Source organism: Tamandua tetradactyla, chromosome 7 (genome assembly GCF_023851605.1).
Source record: "Tamandua tetradactyla isolate mTamTet1 chromosome 7, mTamTet1.pri, whole genome shotgun sequence".
Lineage (NCBI taxonomy): Eukaryota > Metazoa > Chordata > Mammalia > Pilosa > Myrmecophagidae > Tamandua > Tamandua tetradactyla.
In genome coordinates, this window is record NC_135333.1 from 111541543 (window position 1) to 111560925 (window position 19383).

Below are 19383 nucleotides of genomic sequence, written 5' to 3' on the forward strand. Positions count from 1 at the left end.
GGAATGTTGTCTTTTAATCTGGCATTTAATTTACTGGCAACCATTAATTCTTATTTTGCCCAGTGTAATCTTTTAAACTGTTAATTAAATTATTTATTATTTATTTATTTATTTTGTATGGACAGGCATCGGGAATTGAACCTGGGTCTCTGGCATGGCAGGTGAGAACTCTGCCTGCTGAGCCACTGGGGCCTGCCCCATTAATTCATTTTTAAATTTCAGAGACAGTATTTCATTTTTAGAAATGCTATTTGATTCTTTTTAAAATTCTGCCCTTTTTTTATTTTTAGTTATTTATTTTTTCTCATGTAGTCCATTCCTTCTTTTATAACCCTTTCTCCTCTGTCTCTGATACTTCAATTGTCTCTAGTTCTTTGAGGTTTTCAGTTACATTTTTTCTCTACTCATAGTGGAGTATTTCTTTCTGGGTAAAATTTTTGAATTATAAACTTGTTAGGTTGGACATCAGTGCCTGAAGTAAGGGCAGGTTATTTCCAGAGAGGTAGGAATATTAACCAACCTGAAATACTTTTCATATTAATTTTCTCAGCTTGGGAGTTCTCAGACAATTCAAGTAAAGAAACTATACTCTCAAGACCAGGTCCTTTTTTCCACATTTTCAAGGAAGGCTTCCACTGTTCTAGGCTAAAACAGACACGCTTCTTATAGTCTCCTTCTGTTGGCAAGTGTTTTTTTTTTCCCCCAGTGCTTGTAAGTACAGTTTTATGAAATGGTGAGGATGTCTCTTTTCTCACTCCCTGCTTTAGGAAAGGATTTATCTCCTGTCTCATTTTGGCCCCTTGTTAATGGAGACAGATAATCGCTACTTTCCTAACTTTTTTCTTCTTGGACTTTTTGGCAGTCTTATGAAGCCTATGAACATTTTTTCAAAATACTGCTTTTGAACAAGTAAACTAAAATATATAGTAGTATAAAGGATACCAACTATATCTCCAATTTAAGAACCTAGGCACCAGAACATTAATATTGTCTACTTATTTATGTGTTGTTTTCTCTTCTGGTCTCTAGCCCATCACATCCCCATTTTCATGTCACACCTATGCATTAATTGTTTTCTTTTTTTTTTTTTAATTATTTCTCTGCTTTTTCCCTTTTTCTCTAGACATGGGCTTCAGATAATTATTCAATCTATTTGCTTTACAGTTTAAAAACTAGAATCATGTTATTGTACAACAATACTCTTAAAAATAAAACTTGATTTTAGAAGACTCATCTTTACAGTATTGAAATTTTCTACTATAGAGCAGGATGCATCGATCTCTTATTCAGTTTCTTTTATTCTTATGCCTTAGGAATGTTTTTCTTCAATATTTTTATCGACAAATCTTCACACACAAACACTCCATACGTCATACAACCAGTGGCTCACAAGATCATCACATAGTTGTGTATTCATCACCATGATCCTTTTTTAGAACATTTGCGTCACTCCAGAAAAAGAAATAAAAAGAAAAAAGAAAAAACTCATATATCCTGTACCCCTTATCCTCCCTCTCATTGACCACTAGTATTTCCATCTACCCAATTTATTTCACCCCTTCCCCCCATTATTTATTTATTATCCATACCTTTTTACTCATCCATCCGTACCCTAGATAAAAGGAGTATTAGACACAAGGTTTTCACAATCACACAGTAACATTGTAAAAGTTATGTCTTTATACAATTGTTTTCAAGATTCAAGACTACTGGAACACAGCTCCTCAGTTTCATGTACGTACTTCTAGCCACTCCAATATACCATAAACTAAAAAGGGATATTTGTGTAATGTATAAGAATAGCTTCTAGCATATAACCTCTCTGAAATCTCTCAGCCATTGAGACTTTATTGTCTCATTTTTCTCTTCCCCCTTTTGGTCAAGAAGCCTTTCTCAGTCCCTTGATGCCGGGTCCTAGCTCATTCCATGCATCCCATGTTGCCAGAGAGAGTCTCAAGTGTCACATAAATATCTGAAGTTTCTGGAAATGACCAGGTTATATACAAGCAGCGCAGTATCTCAGAATTTATAAATAACGTTACAACTCCTAAATATATGTCACTTCTGTAAAAATTTACAATAGGCCCCAGTCTTATAACCTATACTCTCTACTTCATTTCACCAAATTTTTATATTATAGTCTGTATAAGTAAGGTATAATAATATTTGTGTTCTGACATTTCATTCAACATACAGTCCTTAAGGTTCATTCACCTAATTGCATGCCTCACAACTCTATTCCTTCTTGCGGTTGGTCAGTAGTCTGTTATATGTTTACACCATATTTTCCCCTTCGATTCCTCAGTCGTTGTACCCTTAGACCACCTCCATCCATTGTGAATCACGAACACTGCCGCCATAAACAGCAGGGCTTTGCATAAATCTTATTTCATATTAAGTTTAGTTCTGTATTTTATGTTTTTGTTTACTGCTTGATATGAGATCTGTTGTGTTTTTTAGTTATTTGTAATTTCTATTTAAGCTATTTTTTTTTTAAGTTGTTGATGTACATTATTTCTCTACCCATCTTGCATTTGTTGTTTCTGATAGTTTTACAGCTTTTTTAAGGTTTCTATAATATAGTTATGTCATCTGCAAATAACTGTAACTTTATGTTTCTACTTTAGGGTTTATTGTTTTGACCAAGGATCATTGTGCCTCACCACATTGCCTTTTGGTGGTTGCCTTTTGACCTATTAGTAGAACAAATTATTTTACTAGTTGAGTGTGAAAGTACTCATCTGAATCATTTGAATCATCGTTGCATATCTGGAATAAACTAACTCAGGCATGGAATATTCTTTAAATATAATTTGATTTCTGTGTATTTTGCTTTGGGTTTTACAGCAAAATTTATAGCATGTATTTTCCTTTTTTGTGTCTGGAATATAAATTTTTGCAGTTATAATCATCATAGTTGGAAAGTTTATATAGTTTTAGAGTAGAATCTTTTAAAATTTAGTTGAGGGCCACGGTGGCTCAGCAGGCAAGAATGCTCATCTGCCATCCCAGAGGACCCGGCTCGATTCCCAGTACCTGCCCATGTAAAAAAAAAAAAAAAAAAATTTAGTTGAACTTACACAGCTTTCTGTGAATTATTAATTCAAATCTTTGATTTGATTTTATTACTCCTCGTATCACTGTTATAATTTAATCCAGAAATGAAAATAAGCTCTTGAAAATCTTAAAAACTGTCATAAATTATGCCTGCATTTAAATAAGTTTAAGTTCTCCATATAAATATATTTTTTTAATTTTTTAATTTTTTTAAATACCAAAAAACATCAAACGCAAACATTCCTAACTTTTGATCATTCCATTCTACATATATAATCAGTAATTCACAATATCATCACTTAGTTGCATATTCATCATCAAGATCATTTCTCCATATAAATATTTTTAAAACTGAAGTTGTTTTTACCAAGTACAGAATTGGCTAAAGAAATTATGGTCTGTAACATATCGTGTAATATGTAAAGCTGTTAAAAAGGAAAAAAGATTATACATGGAAAGACATCCATGATATTATATGTATTATATAAAAAAGGATTATAGCATGTGGAAAAAGGAAACTAATCCTGTTTACATCGTTTTTAAGGTTCAAATTAATTGTAGTTCATTAAATTCCTTTGGTAATGTTAAAGTCAGTTTTAGATTTTTAGGATTTTTCCAATTTGGCCATAACTGATTTCTTATCATTTGAATAGCTATGACTTATTTTGAAGGGACAGAGATTTATGTCCAATAGCTGCAAGGGTCATTTATTTTCATTCATTTATTAAAAGTGGTAGTTTTAAGCTTTTACACATATTATTTCATTTGATATTCCCAACAACATTGTGTAACTTTTCATTACTCATCCTCTCACAACTTCATGTTCTAGTTCAATCACAGGGATCAGCAAACTTTCTCTTTAAAAAAATATAAAGATACTAAATATTATAGGCTTGGTGGCCATGTGGCCTCTGTTGCAGCTACTCACCTTTTCTGTTGTAGGAAAAAAAGCAGCCACAGGTAATATATAATCTAAGATTTTCTGAGATTTAGAGCATTTCTTTTATATTTTCCTTTTTCTGGGACGTTTACTACAAGAAATTTCAAAATGACATAAAAGTGGAGAAAATAGTATAATGAAATCCTGCGTATTCACTACTCAGTTTTAATAATTAGTAGAGCATGGTTTGTCTTATTTCATCTATAGTCTCCTCCATTTCCGCTACTTCAAGTTATTTTGAAGCATATCCCAAGCTTATTCATCTGTAAAGTAGAATTAGCTTTTTTTCTCCTTTTACTTGTAAATCCATAGTTTCTTCATCTACCTTTTTTATTGTCTTGCAAATGTGTTATTAAAATAAGCATGTTGGGCTGTGCAATGGTGGCTCAGCAGGTAAGATTCTCCCCTGCCATGCCGGAGACCCGGGCCCGGGTGCGATTCCTGGTGCCTGCCCATGTGAAAAAATAAAATAAAATGAGGATGTTATTTGTCTTGCAGAGTTTCTCTCAGTGTACATTTTGCTAATTATATTCTTTAGTTAAGATTAACATGCTCCTCTGTCCCCTATATTATATGCAAATTGGTAGCTGTATCTAGAGGCTTGGTCAGATTCTGGTTTAATTTGGGGCCAGAGGAGGAAGGGAACAAAAGCATATAATCTCAACATTTCTCTCTTACTGAATATTGAGTAGATTTATTAATCCCTTAAGGATTGCAAAATGGTGCTATTACTATGCTATCTTTCTTCCGTTTATTAGTTGAAACACATCTATAAAGAGAAGCTTGCTCTCATCAACTATTTCATCACTCTGAAGGTACAGTTCATATAGGAGATGGATTATAAATGCTTGGTTTCTGGCTTTTATTACCAGTTTCCACAAGTGTGTTGGTTCCCTAGCATACTTCAAAAGTTACCATTTTGAGTTTTTTACTTTTGAATGTTTCAACATACTTGGTGTGTTTATTGTCCATATTGATGACATTTGACCTCTTTCAGTTGACTCCTGAGTCCTTTTGTCACAGCCCTAATAATCTTTAATAGCTTCCTTGTTATCTAGTACAAGATGGTGTTCTAGGATCTTGTACATTTCCTGTCAAAGGTCTAGTGTCAGTCAGTTCTCCAGGGTTCCCAAGTTACCTTGAAGGGGAAATGGTATTTGAGGGTCCACTGATTGGGCACCGTATGTGCTCATGGCTACTGGGTTGGTCATTGTTTCTAAGCTTTTTCATTGAACAGAGCTAAGAAATAGGAGTTTTGTTTTTTTAATATGTAATGAATCGTGAGTTTGTACATACTTTCAGTTCAAATTCAGGGCTACATGGTTTTTGATTCTTTGGTCTTACATTTGTCTCTCTTTTCTCCCATGTGAAAATCCTAGATCTGTAACTCCACTTTAATTGTTCATTTAATCTAATCCATAATCACAGATGAAAGTTTGGAATAACAATACCGACAACAGTATAATTCTGAGAACAGGTTAAGAATCTTTTTGCTGTATTTTGGGCCTTGGGGTTTATTCCTAAGGAACATTCATACCATTTAATTTTATTATGGTCGGAGTGACTTAGGACCTCTCTGTTATGTTATTAACAAAATGCACATCTTAGATTCACATTGCTTCGAACTTTCACAGATTGCTTTTAAAATTTTCTAATTTCAATATGCCATGGTTTAAAAGTCAAATATACAAAACTGCATTTATTATTAAATAAATGTAATATTTATTTATATACTTATATAGTTTTATTATATATTTAGATATAAATGTATATATTGTTAAATTTAATGTTTATATATTATTAATATATTATTAATATTGAATTTATTATTAAATAAATTCTCGTGTATATATATATGTGGTGTGTATGCAAGTATATAATGATGTCCCCATCTCACTTAGCTAAACAACAGCTTTCTATATTCACTTTTGTCCTCCTTATTTTGCCTCTTTTTAAAAAAATAAAGCAATACTGTATCCTGGAAATCACTTCATAACTGTATTTAGAGCAACCCTGCAATTCATTTTACATCCGCATGATACTGAATTGTGTAGATGTGCTGTGGTTTGTTCACCGTTTTCCTATGATGGACTTTTGGGTTGTTTCCATTGTGTGTGGGGGTAGGTTGTTTTTTCCCCCTTTTATTACATTGGTGCTTCAGTAAATAGTCATGTTTATCCTTTTTTTTTTTTTAATCTATTTTTGTCATTGTGTGTTTGGGAAACATTCATTAAAAGTGGGATTGAGAAGAATTATGGGAAATGCATATGGAATTTTGGAAGATACTGCTAAATTTCCCTTTATAGGGATTGTGCTGTTGTACATAACCATCGTAATGTATCAGAGTGCCTGTTTTGCCACAGCCTCACCAACAGAGTATCTTGCCAAACTTTAGAACTCTTGCCAGTTTTGTAAGTGAGAAATATTAAGTCAGTTTTAATTATATTCTTTTTATGAATGAGGTTTGGCATCTTTTCATATGTTTAAGAGGCATTTGCTTTTTTTTTTTCCTATGAACTCTTCATATTTGTAGTCCATTTTTCTATAGGATTGTTGGGCATTCTTATCTCTGTTTTTCGAAATTATTTGTGTATTAAGGATATTAGCCCTCTTGTCTGTGTTAAATTGCAATTATTTTACTCTTTTGTCATGGGTTTTTACTTTGTTTATTGTGGTTTTTCCTTATATATGAAAGCTTTTTTTAAAAAAATAATGAAAGTCAATCATTTCCTTTTCTTTTGCTCTACTCATTCTGTATTGGCAGAAATAATGTAGTCATGTAAAGTGTATAAAAATGAAAATTAAATATATTTTTTAAAACATGCATCTGGAGTCCTTTGTTACTAGAATGTGTTCCTTTCTTCCAGGCAAGGATAAAAGCCATTAATACATTTTTTGCCAAGAATGGTTATCGATTAATGGATTCTAGTGTGTATAGTCAGCCCATTCAAACTCAAGCACAGTACGCCTCACCAATCTTTATGCAGCCTGTATATAATCCTCACCAACAGTACTCCCTCTATAGTATTGTGCCTCAGTCTTGGTCTCCAAATCCTGCACCTTATTTTGAAACACCACTGGTAAGTGAGATATCCTTATTGAATAAAATTTTTAATTTATGCTGAAATTGGAAGGAATCACCCAGAAGAAGAGTTTTCTCTATGTGTGTGTGTGTGTGTGTGTGTGTGTGTGTGTGTGTGTGTGTGTGTGTGTGTGTGTGTGTGTGTGTGTGTGTGTGTGTGGATTTTTTACCGGCTTTTTTATGTATTGATAGAGATGTATAATTCCTCATACCAAATACATGCATATGACTAAGTATTGATATGTACGTTTCTGTAGTTTTATCCTATGAAATTTATTGAGTCAGTCAAAAGAAGAGAATGGGTAAATCCTAAATGAATTAAAATGTTTATGATATGAAACTTTTTCAGAGACGAATGTTCTTCATTGAGGAAATAATGAACTAGCGATTCATTGTTCAGCAAATCATATAGTGCTTGAAGTAAATGTCAAACAGAATAAAAATTTTATTTTTAACTTGTAAGAGAAGTTGATGCTGAGTTAGCTTATTAGAGGTTTCTTATGACCCTTAACCAGATTTTGTTTTTACCTTTACTATTGTTTAAACGTTAAAATTTTCTTGTAGGCTCCCTTTCCCAATGGTAGTTTTGTAAATGGCTTTAACTCATCGGGATCTTATAAAACAAATGCTGCTGCTATGAATATGGGTCGACCATTCCAAAAAACTCGGTAAGATAAAAATCATAGCCGGAGTTTTAGTTTAAACAATTCACAATAATTCTAAGGAATTACATTTGCTTGTTTGCAGATTCAGTAGAAAATAGTTTCTACACAAAAATTATGTGAACTATTCAATTTCAGATTCATAAAAATACTTTGCCCTCAGAGTTGATAATGGGTATAAAAAGGACTTGGGGCTCAGATTGTGCGTTGATACTCACTGATTTATTTTATTTTATTTTTTAATAAAAATAGGAAAAAAATTATGGTAATAATCCCTCACTAAATATCTCATTGTCATTTAGTGTGCTTAAATGGGTAGCATTTCAGAGAATGAGCGTTCTCTAGGATGGTAGTGCTTTTGACTGATTTGAGTAATAAGTACTGGGAAATTGAGTTATTTAGGATATTTTAAGAATTGAATTTTGAAATGATTTCTGTGAACTATAACATGCAATATGAAGTTGTTAACATTTATTGAGCCTTTAGTATATAAAGCTCTGTTCTAAGGGCTTTACTTACTTTATCACAGCTAAATTTCATAACAACCTATGAGAATAGGTAGTTATTATCTCTTTTATAGATGAGGAAACTGATACCTGAAAGGTTAAATATCATGTCCATAACATGTCCATACCTAGTAATTGTCAAAATTTGAACTCAGGCAGTTTGACTCCAAAGGCTACATTTTAAAGCACAGCATTCTGAAGAAGTTATTGAGTACCCGGGAAAATAATTGCTATCATATAAAAGCTTCATATGTTTCTTAGATTGTTGTTTATATAAACGTCAGCTTATACTCTCAATAATTTATTGTGTATATTATGGTTTTTGACGGAGCATGAGTAGCCAGAAAAAAAAAATGTTCTTATATAAGGTTTAGATTTATGTAATAGTTTCGAATTTATTGTTTGCTGTTTGATGCTCCTAATTTTTTTTTTTTGAATGATTTCTTTTTCACTGATTTTCAGTCTTTTGCCAAATCTGGTTCTCCCAGTTGCTTCTCCGCATTAGGGTATGTTTTTCAAAGGTGATTTCTAGGAACTTAGTCCTTTTTTGATAAGTTTTCCTGAAACATGCTTCATTGCACAGAGGAGCCTCACAATATTTTTTTTTTTTTAAAAAGAAAATTTCGTAGTGGATTTTGGACACATCGTATAATCAGAATTTTTAGACTCACTGGCATAATTGATTAAAGCACTGGGGGGTGATTTTATCTTATTGCATATTTAAATACATTCTTATTGCTTAATGCTTAAGGAAGTTTCAAATGAGATCTCTTCAAATTATAAGAATAAAGGATTCTTTATAAACAAATTATTTATTCCCTTGTTAGATGGCCCTTTTAGTTGGTAATACAGTAGTAATTAACTGCAAAATTCAAGTATTGCTAGGAGATATGAGTAGAAATAAAATGAGTTTGATACACACATTGTCCTCCAACCCCCAGTCTATTGTTCTAAGAAACTGTTTGATTTCCATGGGTACAGAGACAGTGATGTTTAAATCTAGAGAGACTTTTTGTTATGATATAGTTTTGACTTATTTTACAAATGAACACTGTGAACGCTGCAGAAAACAAGTAACTTGCTAGGGTTACATGGCTAATTATTATCAGCAGACCTGAAATTAGAATGTTTTCTCCTCTACCATAAGCTGTTAGTGTTTTTTTCTTGAAAATGATTCAGTTGTAACAAATGATAGTTTACAACTTCTTTTGTGAGGAGATACAGATTTCTCATAATAAAAAATAGTAGTTTTATAAGAATGCATTGCTTTGAAGGGGTGAATTTTATTTTAAATAGTTAAATTAGAAAAGATGAAGTATACCTGTGGGGTTGAAAAAACAGGACAGGCTTAGTATAATTTTCCGTGTTATTCAGAACCAACCACTCATACTTCAACTGCTTTCCAAATATTTGACCAGTACAGGTCATTGTTAATTACAGAAGTAATATATGAATACTTGTAAAAATGAAAACATTGCAGATGAAGCTAAATAGTTTTTAGACCACCAACCTCAATTCCTTTTTCTCCTTCTAAGAGTTGACCACTGCCGGGCATTCATGTATAGATTTATTTAGGTTTTAGTCAGAGAGAAAGTAACATTTAGAAAGCTCTCTTTTGCAAATTTTAATTAGTTAAACTAGAATGGTGACAGCCCAGTGATGATCCACTAGTCTACTTAGAGAGAATAGGACTACTTTCAAATGTCCAGACATTTCTCTACTTTTTACACTCTTTCTGCCACTTTACTTCTCTTTTTTGTCTTTCATGGCTTATTTTTCTTCATTCTTCTTTTCTTTTGCCTGGACCAAGATTGTAAGTCCCTCTCAGTGAAGGGTACGATTATGAGATCTGAGGGCTGTTTAAACTTAACAACTTGTCTACTAGGAGAAGTTTTATGTATGTGTGTATATAAACAATTATATATTGAAATTTAATGGAAATTTTAAGTGAATGATAATTTCTGAACAGCTGTGTAGACAGCTTTACCTCATGAGGTCATTTTCAGATATGATGGACAATATACATTATTTGAAAATCCTTGTGCATCAGGTGATATACTTTAATTTCCATTGCTATTAAAAAGTATCATCTTAAGGAAACTCAGCTCAACTTCTTAGGTTGGTTTTTTTATCTTTTAAGTTTTAATGGTAGCAACCTGCAGAGTAAAGTAGGATAGTTGAAGACGCCATTGGAATTAATGTTTAATTTTGACGTTTATAAATTATTCATGAGATTTTAAATCCCTGATCAGAGAGTCATGAATTGGCAGCATGTTATTAATGTTACATTTTTATTTATAACTATGAAAATAGACTGTAAAAAAATGGGATACATAAATTGGAAGCTAAATATAAATCTCGCGTTTGTTTATTCTTCTATTGAAACAAGATCCTCAGTTGCTTGAACCAACTTTGAATGTCTTCACTGTTGCGTTACCCTACCCTAGCTTCATCTCTTTTTAAATTTTTAGGGGTGTTAAGTGCTTATAGCCATCATCTAAGATAAAAAGCTGCTTTTGTTGGAAGTAACTTTTTTATCAGATTGCACACCTTAAGTCACGAAGTCGTGCAGACTGTTAGTGCATAGCTGTATTTTCCTAGTTTTTTTTGTCCTGAATATGAATGTTTGAACAACTAATTTTATTTGGTGAGGGATCTTTAGTAAGAGACTTGGATTTTAGTGTTTCTCAACTTTTAGTTCATTGTCGCTCCCCTGAAGAGTACTTTTAAGCAGAATTTCCCTCCTGTGAAATGTTAATACTGTACTAACTGTATATCTATTTCCATAATGTATCTGTGCTTTATACATAAAATAAGAATTTTTTTTTTTTGCCCTACCCTCCCATAACCAATTTTTCACCCTTTGGATAAAGACTCATGAATTTGACTCATTAATGTCAGCTACAGTATTTAGCTGATATTGAGGTAAAAGAAGCTTTATCTTGAAATACTTGGGATCCTCCCTCAAATCTCCCCAAACATAACATTTTCTTAATGTAAAAAATTATTTTGGCATTTTAAAAATAATAGATCTGAAACTTTTTTAAAAGGAATACACTTTCACAACATGACACTTGTATGTTTAATTTAGCTTTTGGAAAATCTAAAGTATAGTAGAAGGCTATAAAATTTTAAATTGTCATGTTTAGAGTTTCTACCCTTAAGAGGAAAGATTTTTCTGTCTTGATACATCCTTTCATGTATATAATCTTATATTTCTTATAGTGTGAAGCCTCATTTTAGGTCATCCAGTGGTTTAGAACACTCAGCAGAAGGCTCTGTGTTATTGGGGGATGGAGCATTGAACAGATCTAGTTCAAGGAACTTTACAACTGAACGGCAGAACCCTGCAGTAACGGGGCACCAGGAGCAAACTTACCTCTCAAAGGAGACTCCCACTTTGCAGGTGGAACAGAATGGGGACTATGGTAGGGGCAGGTAAGGAAATATGGATATTTGAAGTCTTACATTGTGATCATCCTGGATATGTGGACAACATGATCTGAGGTTTATTCATTTTTGGTTTTGTTTTATTTAATTCTTAGTACATGCTTATGCTGCATAAATACATTGTTTACAAAACATAGGTTAGTGTTTCATCATTAAGAAAAATAGAGTACCCACATAGAGTATAGTTCTAAATTAGATGTTTATAAAGTTACTCTGAAGTTCTTTACAGTTCACTGAGGAGAAGATAGTTTAGTGATTCCCATCTCTGTTATAGCTTCAGTTTCTGCCAACTTCTTAAGTATGTGGTGAGTTCATATATTGCCTACCCTGCCAAAACAAAATTTTAAAACTTGAAACCTAATGTGTGGGGTGGAGGGGGTTACAACTAATAAAAATTGGCCCATATTACCTGGTAATCAATAGTGGGTGACGTTTTTTGTAAACTTACTCAGGATTCCTTCAGAAGAATTTGTCTTTTAATAGTAATAGATAAGGGTAGCTCCAAATTAGAAAGTATAGGTATTTAGAATAGAAATTCATCCAAGAAGGAATTTTTATTTGGTAGCTGTCGTAGAGTATAATATGTATTTGAAGAAACATGAGTTCCCCCCCCCTTTTGTTTTTATTTTTGTTTTTTTATTAAAAGGAGAACTCTTTTCAGAGGTCGAAGACGAAGAGAAGATGACAGGATCCCAGTAAGTATTTTTTTGTTTGTCTTTAATTACACATGCTCAGGTTTTTTGTTTTTTGATGATTGTTTTTTTTTTTCCTTTTATGATTTACTTGAAGTCTGTCCTTGTACTGGGTTTTTGTTTTATTAATTATAATATTCAGTGAAAGTAAAATAGAAACTGGGCTTGACTCCAAGCTGTCCACCACTACCACCACCCAAGCACATACATACTTAGGTATTTATTGCTCACTTTTTAAAAAATTACTTAGATACTAATATAATTCACATGGTTAAAAAATAGAAATGATGAGAGGGTCTTCCAAGTATATCTTGAAGATCTTTTTATAATACATAGTGTCCTCTTTTTTTTTTTCTTTTACTTTTTTTTATTGTATAATATAACATATATACAAAACAAAGAAAAAAAAGCAGTAGTTTTCAAAGCACTGTTCTTCAATAGGTAGTTATAGGACAGATCCCAGAGTTTGTCATGGCCTACTATACCATCATCTCAGATTTTTCCTTCTAACTGCTCCAGAACATTGGATGTCCTAATTTTTTTAATAGGTTAGTAGTTTGCTATTGTAAAGACAGTAATTTTTGTTCATTACTTTATTGATGGATGTTTAAGGAGTTTTGATCTTTTGTGCTCACAGTGCAGTGAGCCATCATTTCCTTTGAATGCATTTGTATCTGAGGAATGCCTAGAAATGGAATTACTGGATCAGAATTCAGTAATTACTGCTAAATCACTTTCTGCGGTGTTCATGTTTATTTTAACTCCCATAAGCAATGAACAGAAGTTCTTGTTTATATTATAGCTTTACAGAATGTTTGATTTTTTTTTTTAATTTTTTTTATTTTTGCCAATCTAATGTATGGTATATTATTCACTTTTAAAGTTCGGTTGGATAGTATTGGAAATGCTTACAATAATATAAATATTGTTATTTGGGGTCAGTTTTCTACTTATGGCTAATTGTTACATCCACTAATCTTAAAAATTAGAGTGTGGATAAAGTGACCCTCAGTTGTAGAAATGGTTTTATTTGAATGTTAACTCCCTGGTCTCAACGTATTCATATATGTATATAGTCTTTTTGTTCACGCTGAATGTTTGCAATCTCTTAACTAGGAGCAGAAAGAGTTAAGGAAGTAAAATGGTCTCGGAACCCATAGGAAATCTCAAGATTTACCCAGTGTAGAATTTACAAATGTATCATAAATATGTGACATAATCCTTGCGTTACATGTGTAGTGAAAATTACCCATTTTCAAAGAAAAAAAAAATGTTACTGCATTGTAACAAAGAGAATAATCTTTAGGAAAAACTGTGAGCCTTTTTAAAAATGTTTGGTTGTCCATTGATAGCTTTCTATACCCAAGGGCACCTGTGAGACTTTAGGCAACAGTTCTTTTTCCCAGACCATTGTATTGGAAGTGTCAGGATTGAGCACTGAAAGTTGGAGTAATGAAAAGGAAGACAGGCATGTTTTCCATTAGGAAGGGTATGGAGAGGTACCCTTTGCAGAAGGGAAGTCTTGAGTTTAGAGGTAAAATTTTGAATTTCTCAGTTTACGTACAGTTATTGAAGTCATAAGAGTCTCATATAGGAGACTTTGTAAAGTATGGAACCTTCAGCTTTGGGCTGAAAAAGAGATTTTTCAGTCTGTTTGAAGTAACCAAGTGAACTCAGAGTGGAAATGACTAATAGGCAGAGGAGTTTCAGATAAAGGTCTGGCCTGAGATTTGAAAAGTATACGATTTTGTGATTTTTGGTTAATTTAGAACGTTGCTGTCATCCCCAAAAAGCAAAAAGTGTTTTAAGGGATTTGGGGGTGTAGATAGTAGTTGAAGCCATCCATGCATAATGGGTATCACCCAGTGAGAGTGTGGGAAGTGAGAAAAGTAAACCAAATAGTGACCAAAACCCATCAGAATTTAAGAAGTAGACAGAGGGGAACAGCACATATTATCAGATCTGAGAACCAAAACATATCACAGAAGCTAAGAGAGGAATGAGCTTCCAAAAGAAAGAGAGAAATTTGTTAGCCAATAGGATGGTAAGTTGAAAGGAAAGATGAGGAAATTTTCATACATTAAAAAGAGTATAAGGGCGGGCCGCGGTGGCTCAGCGGGCAAAGTGCTTGCCTGCTATGCCGGAGGACCTCGGTTCGATTCCCGGCCCCAGCCCATGTAACAAAAACGGAGAAACAGAATACAATAAAAACAAGAAAATGTTTAAAAATGTTTCCCTTTCTTCCTTCCTTCCTTCCTTCTATCCTTCCTTCCTTCTCTCTGTCTTTCCTTTAAAAAAAAAAAAAAAAAGAGTATAAGGATATTGTTCTCTAGTGAGACTATCTGGAAGGAGAAAAGATAATTATAAATTTAGGCAAAGGTGGAACTTTTTTGTCTTATTTTTTGTTATGGAAGTATGTACAGCAAATTCAGAAAGCAGAAAATAGTAGGGATTGGTTAGAAATTTAAAGAGTATTGCAAAATTTACAAAGGAAACATGAGAAGGGGCTGACTATAAATAAGTAGAATTGATAAAAGAGTAAAGAGGGCTTTTTTTAATTGACAGATATTATATATCCATATACCATGTAATCATCCAAAGTGTACAATCATTGGTTCACAATATCATCATATAGCTGTGCAGTTATCACAATTAACTTCTTTTTTCTTTTTTTGTGAAAAAATAACATATACAAAAGCAATAAATTTCAAAGCATATTCTAAAAGTTAAAGAACAGATTTCAGAGTTTGGTAGGTTACAATTCCACTATTTTAGGTTTTTACTTCTGCCTGCTCTAAGATACTGGAGACAAAAGAAATGTATACTCATTTTTGGTTTTTTAACATTTTTTTGTGTGTGTTATTTGAAAAATAACATTCATACAAAGAAGCAATAAATTTCCAAGTACATTTTAACAAGTAGTAATACAACAGATTTTAAAGTTTGTTATGGGTTACAGTTCCACGATTTTTCATTTTTCTTCTAGCTACTCCAAGATACTGGAGACCAAATATGAATATATTGATCCAGGAGTAATACTTATTTTTTAAATCCTATCTTCTCTGTTATGTTCTTCCTTTTTTTTTTTCTTTTTTGTGAAAAATAACATACAAAGAAGCAATAAATTTCAAAGTATGTTGCAACATTTAGTTGTAGAACACATTTCAGAGTTTGGTATGGATTACAATTCTACAATTTTCAATTTTTGTTTCTAGCTGCTCTAAATTACTGGAGACTACAAGAATTATCAGTATACTGATTCAGCACTCATAGTCATTTGTTAAACCTGACCTTCTCTCTGTAACTCCACCATCACGTTTGAAATTTTTTCTCACTCTTTAGGGGCATTTGGGCTATGCCCATTCTAATTTTTTCATGTTGTAAAGGGCTGTCCATAATATGGGATAACGGGATGGAACTAGTTGATGTTCTGGAAAAGCTGGCCTCTCTGCATTTCAGGACTTATCTGGTCTAGGAACCCATCTGGAGGTGGTAGGCTTCTGGAAAGTTACACTAGTGTATGGAACATTTGGAATCTTATATAATGCCCTAGGTGTTCTTTAGGATTGGCAGGAATAGGTTAGGGTTGGCAAGTTATAGTAACAATGTCTAACTGAAGCTTGCATAAGAGTGACCTGCAGAGTAGCCTCTCAACTCTATTTGAACTTTCTCAGCCACTGATACCTTGTTTGTTACACTTCTTTTCACCCTTTTTGGTCAGAATGGCATTGTTGATTCCACAGTGCTAGGACCAGGCGCATCTCTGGGGGTCATCTACCATGCTGCCAAGGAGACCTTCATCTCCTTGGATGTCGTGTCCCATGTAGCAGGGAGGGCAATGGTTTCACTTGCAGAGTTGGGCTTAGAGAGAGAGAGGGCACATCTGAGCAACAAAAGAGGTCCTCTGGAGGTGACTCTCAGGCATAACTATAGGTAAGTTAAGCTTCTGTGCTACGTACATAAGCTTCACAAGAGCAAGCCTCAAGATCAAGGGCTTGAGCCTATTGATTTGGGTGTCCCTACTGTTTGACACAGTATCCAGGGTTTCTCTGGTGGTAAAGTTTAATAGTTCCTTGTTGTTTCTCCCATCCCTCAAGGGACCTTGTCAGTACTTTTTGATTATCTTAATATAATCTGGGGGTGTATCCAGGTATTACATTAAGCTATACAAAATCAAAGGCCCTCATTCCTATTCTGGGCCCCCTGTGTTTGGATTGTTTAAATGATCTATCTAAACAGGTTGAGTTAGATTAGGTGCTATAGAAAATTTAAGTTCTGGAGAAAATAAACCTTTCTTTCTTTGGTCTCAAAGAGTAGATGAGGTTCTAAAATACAGACAGTGTCTTCCTTACCTCTGTATTCTGAATTTCCTTAATCCCGACCTGATCAGCTTCATTCTTATCTTTAAATACCAGGTTACACATACATAAAACAACCCCTCAAAATCCAGAAATAACAATTACCACTCTGGACTAAACGTAACTTCTATAAGAGCTTACAATCTAAGCCCTTGTTTCCTTATAAGTATTTTGTAAATGAGGCCATACAATATTTGCTGTTTTGTTTCTGGCTTATTTTGCCTCACCAAATGTCCAACAGGTTCGTTCACAGTGTTACATGCCTCACAACTTTGTTCCATTTTGTAACAGCACAATATTTGATCATATGTATACGCCATTTTTCACCAGTCTACTTCTCAGTCAGTGCTTACTTCAGCCACCTGCGTTCATCAGGGATCATGTGTAAAGTCCAATTCAACAGTCCATCAACACTCTCAATTTTAGATTGTTTCATTGTTCCTAGGAGAAAGGTAGCCAATAAATACACTGTTGCCAAATAGAAAATCCAAACCTCCCCTGAACTCTTGTTCCTTCCCCCATTACTTACCCCTGATGTTGCTGTGGTGCTGTTGATGTCTTGTTAAACATAGCCCATAACTCGCAATAGCAGTTTTCTCCCTATACCCCAAGCTTATACACTCTTTGTATAAGATTCATACCTTTGCAGTAATTCATGCAAGAACTTATTATATTTGTACTGTCAATCAGTAAAACTCATGGGTCTATACATCCCCTTTCAATCATGTTCACTTTCAATATGGTAATATTGCTTATAGACCCACCAGTGAGCTGCCTTCACTTCTGTTAAGAGGGTTTATTTTGTAATTGTTTCCCACACATGTTCAAACCCTAACCCCCAGTTCTATAGATGTAAACTCATTAGTAAATAAATCTTTAAAGATACCATTAAGGTAAGGTCAGACTGAATCTGGTACACTTTAACCCTGTATGACCAGAGTATAGTAGAGAAAATTTGGAGACAGTGAATAAAAGACAGGCAGGGAGAGAGATGGCCTTCTGTTTGAGGCTAGAATGAGATTGAATGGCAAAGTACCACCAGGATGCTAAACCTTCAGGGAAAACAAGACCCTCCCAACACCTTGATTTGGACTTCTAGCCTCCAAAGCTGTAAGGCAATAAATTCCTTTTGTTTAAATCCAACTAATATGTGCTACTTTATTACAGTTACCCTTGCAAATTAAGACAGAGCTCAACTGAGAAGCCAAGAATTTGTAGTGGGGCAATTCTGTGCATGTAGAATATTTTTGTTGTTTCCCTTTCACCTTCTTTGGTACAAGTTTAGAGAATGAGCTAGGTATGTGACCAGTTTTGTGATTTGTTTCTTATAGAGACCCCATCCTGCAACAACTGAAACAAAGGCTCCAACACCAAAGTTTGACTTACTAGCCTCAAATTTTCCTCCTTTACCTGGAAGTTCATCAAGAATACCAGGTGAACTTGTTTTGGAGAATAGGATGTCTGACGTTGTTAAAGGTGTCTGCAAAGAAAAGGTAAACATTGAGGTATCCAAAATGAGTAGTTATTATCTTAGGGACCATATTTAGGTGTTTTGTTTTGTTTTTTCATGATCAATACTTAAAATTTTATCTGCATTTAGTATGTATTTCTGTCATCATTTTTAATCATAGAGTTTTTGGTATGCTTATCACCTCAAACAAATTGTATACCAATTAAGCATTAACTCCCTATTCCCAACCTCCGGCTCAGACCCTGGTAACTTTTATTTTAGTTTCCGACTTTATGAATTTGTTTATTCTAAATATTTCATATCAGTGAGATCATACAATATTTGTCCTTTTGTGTCTGACTTATTTTACTCAGCATGATGTCTTCAAAAGGTTCATCCATGCTATCACATGTATCAGAACTTCATTACTTTTTACAGCTGAATAATATTATTTTATGTGTATATACCACATTTTGTTTATTCATTCATCTGTTGATGAACACTTGGTTTGCTTCCATCTTTGGCATTTGTAAATAATGCTGCTATGAACATTGATATTGAGATATCTGTTTGAATCCCTGCTTCCTGGAATGCTGGGTTATATGGTAGTTCTCAGTTTAAATTTATCAGATACCACTTAACTGTTTTCCATAAAACAAATATAATCATTTTACGTTACCACCATTTTACATTACCACCACCAACAATGAACAAATGCTTCTATTTCTCCACATCCTCAACACCACTTTTAATTTTCCATTTTTTCAATAGTAGCCATTCTAGTGAGCGTTACATAGTATCTCATTGTGGTTTTCATTTTCATTTCCCTAATGACTAATGATGTTGAGCATCTTTTTCAAATGTGCATTTTGGCCATGTTTTAATCTTTGAAGAAATGTCTGTTCAAGTCTATCACCCGTTTTTGAACTGGGTTGTCTGTCTTTTTGTTGTCAAATTGTATATATTTACAATTTATACATTATATATTCTGAATATTATTCCCTTGTATTGGGTATTTTGTTTCCAAATATTTTCTCCCATTCTGTAGGTCGCCTTTTTGCTTTCATGGTGGGAAGTCCTTTGATGTACAGAAGTTTTTAATTTTGATGAAGTCCCATAGATCTGTTTTTTCTTTTGTTTCCCATGTTTTTGAGGTAATCTCTGAAAAATCATTGCCTAACACAAG

At 33.5% G+C, this 19383-nt stretch overlaps 1 protein-coding gene across 6 annotated transcripts in view; it reads left to right on the forward strand.

Moving 5' to 3' along the window:
* Window positions 1-19383, forward strand: part of LARP4 (La ribonucleoprotein 4) — a 98934-nt gene that overhangs the window by 70894 nt on the left and 8657 nt on the right. For 5 of the 6 annotated variants that reach the window (XM_077170875.1, XM_077170872.1, XM_077170874.1 and 2 more), the window contains 5 exons: window positions 6865-7077; window positions 7644-7747; window positions 11473-11685; window positions 12344-12392; window positions 18079-18240. In XM_077170875.1, the coding sequence (XP_077026990.1) occupies window positions 6865-7077; window positions 7644-7747; window positions 11473-11685; window positions 12344-12392; window positions 18079-18240 (741 nt within the window). The remainder of the gene's footprint in view (window positions 1-6864; window positions 7078-7643; window positions 7748-11472; window positions 11686-12343; window positions 12393-18078; window positions 18241-19383) is intronic. The other variant, XM_077170876.1, reaches the window with a different exon arrangement.